Source organism: Nanorana parkeri, unplaced genomic scaffold (genome assembly GCF_000935625.1).
Source record: "Nanorana parkeri isolate BGI_ZX_2015 unplaced genomic scaffold, ASM93562v1 scaffold2907, whole genome shotgun sequence".
Classification (NCBI taxonomy): domain Eukaryota; kingdom Metazoa; phylum Chordata; class Amphibia; order Anura; family Dicroglossidae; genus Nanorana; species Nanorana parkeri.
Window position 1 is genome coordinate 44,033 of NW_017309175.1, and position 1,764 is coordinate 45,796.

General features: G+C 51.2%; 1 protein-coding gene across 1 annotated transcript in view; it reads left to right on the forward strand.

Annotated features, from left to right (window-relative positions):
* Positions 1–1,764, forward strand: part of NUMA1 (nuclear mitotic apparatus protein 1) — a 62,716-nt gene that overhangs the window by 23,489 nt on the left and 37,463 nt on the right. Inside the window, exons 8-9 of the mRNA XM_018574377.1 lie at positions 216–345; positions 1,263–1,420. Of these exons, the coding sequence (XP_018429879.1) occupies positions 216–345; positions 1,263–1,420 (288 nt within the window). The remainder of the gene's footprint in view (positions 1–215; positions 346–1,262; positions 1,421–1,764) is intronic.

Below are 1,764 nucleotides of genomic sequence, written 5' to 3' on the forward strand. Positions count from 1 at the left end.
AAGTCTAGTACGAGAACAGCGGTGCGGTGGTGGGTGGGGGGGGGGGGGGGGGGGGTGTCCGTAAACAACATCTGCGCAATAAAATGGAGGAATTGCTTTTGTTTGTAAAGCCGGATTGGAAAATGTATTTTTAGTTTGAGGGTTTAGTGACGCGTTATTTCCTCCACAATGCAATTAATGTCCCGTTTTTCTGTGATGTCACTTCCTGTGAACAGCGCGGGTCATCTCCACCAGTGAGAGCGGATCCAGCTCGGATGAGACCATGTCGCCAAATATGCCAGTGCGGAAAACACAGGTGCGCTTCCTGGAGCTGCATCGGGTCGCCTCTTCCTCCAGCATGAAAAGGTACTGTGCTCTCGGCGGCGGGGCGTGCAGACTGATATTGCATTCCCCGCCACTTAAGTATATCTAAACCCGAGAACAAAAAGAGTTGTCACACTCCCCCCCCCCACACACACAATTTGGGCTTAGTCAAAGGGTGGGGTGCAATCATTACCCCTGGATGAACCCCCATACAGTTAATAGGTTTTTGAACCCCTAGTCAGCTGACTCATAGGGGCAGATTACATCCTTCCATCCAACGTAGTGCTGCTCGTATGGCAATGAGAATAGGAAATTCCTATACTTAGCGCCATCTAGTGGCGATATCGTCATACAAATGGCATGCGCCCAGCGATATGCCGAGCAGAAGAGCGCCCTTCCTTCGAGCTGCGTCATGCTGCTTATATAGCACTAGATGAGACTGAGGACAATGGGACATTCCTGTGCTCCGTAGTGCCATCTAGTGGCGGTATTGTCATACAAACAGCATGTTCCTAGCTATATGCTGGGCATGATAGTTTTCTAAATCGGTCCCTTTTTTTGTTCTGAGAGCTCTCGGCAAAAGTTTTCTCCCTCCTGATGCTGATTGTTCTTGCACTCTGTGACTTTTGCATAAGGCTATTTTTTTTGCCAGTGGTATTAAAGTCGCGTCAAGTGAAATTCAAGGCCTTCCAGGGCTGTTTCTGGGTCCTGTGTCCTTGTAGAGGTTTGCTGGTGCACTCTCTAGGGCAGTGGTGGCGAACCTCGGCACTCCAGCTGTTTTGGAACTACAAGTCCCATGAGGCATTGCGAGGCTCTGACAGCCACATACATAACTTCCAGAGGCAGATGCATGTTGGGATTTGTAGTTTTGGCACAGCTGGAGTGCTATGGTACGCCACCACTGCTTTTGGGAATGCGCCCCCCCCCCCTCATCAATATGTGTCTTCTGTCCTCCTCAGCTTACCATTGGACTGTCCCTCCTCCCCGATGAGCGAAGTGCTGCACATGCCGCAATTCCAGATTCGAAGGCTCCGAAAGCAGCTGATTGAGGGCAGAGACCTCCGAGATGAATTGGAGCTGGAACTGTCTGAGACCAGGAAACGTCTGGCGGAGAAAGGTAACCTACGCACTGAATGCACTATGTTGTATTAGTCGCAGGGGGCTCTACAGACCCCAGGGCCTTGGTCCACCTGTCTGGGGGAGCCCGGTCACTGAATGTCACTGGTACTCTCACTGTACGGAGAGGAGATATTGCCCTGGATCTTGTCTGGCCTGTCCACAATTTGGGGACCGTGTGGCGCAAGTGATTACCAGTGATCTTTGTCTACCTGGTTGCACCTCTGCAGGGATTCATACCAGGTATATTTCCCTTTCGTCCTCCAGAACAGCTTGTGAGAGTCTCCACCCCTTTTATTAGGAAACCCGCCCCCCTCAGTTGTTTCAAAAGGCCCGCCACTGAGG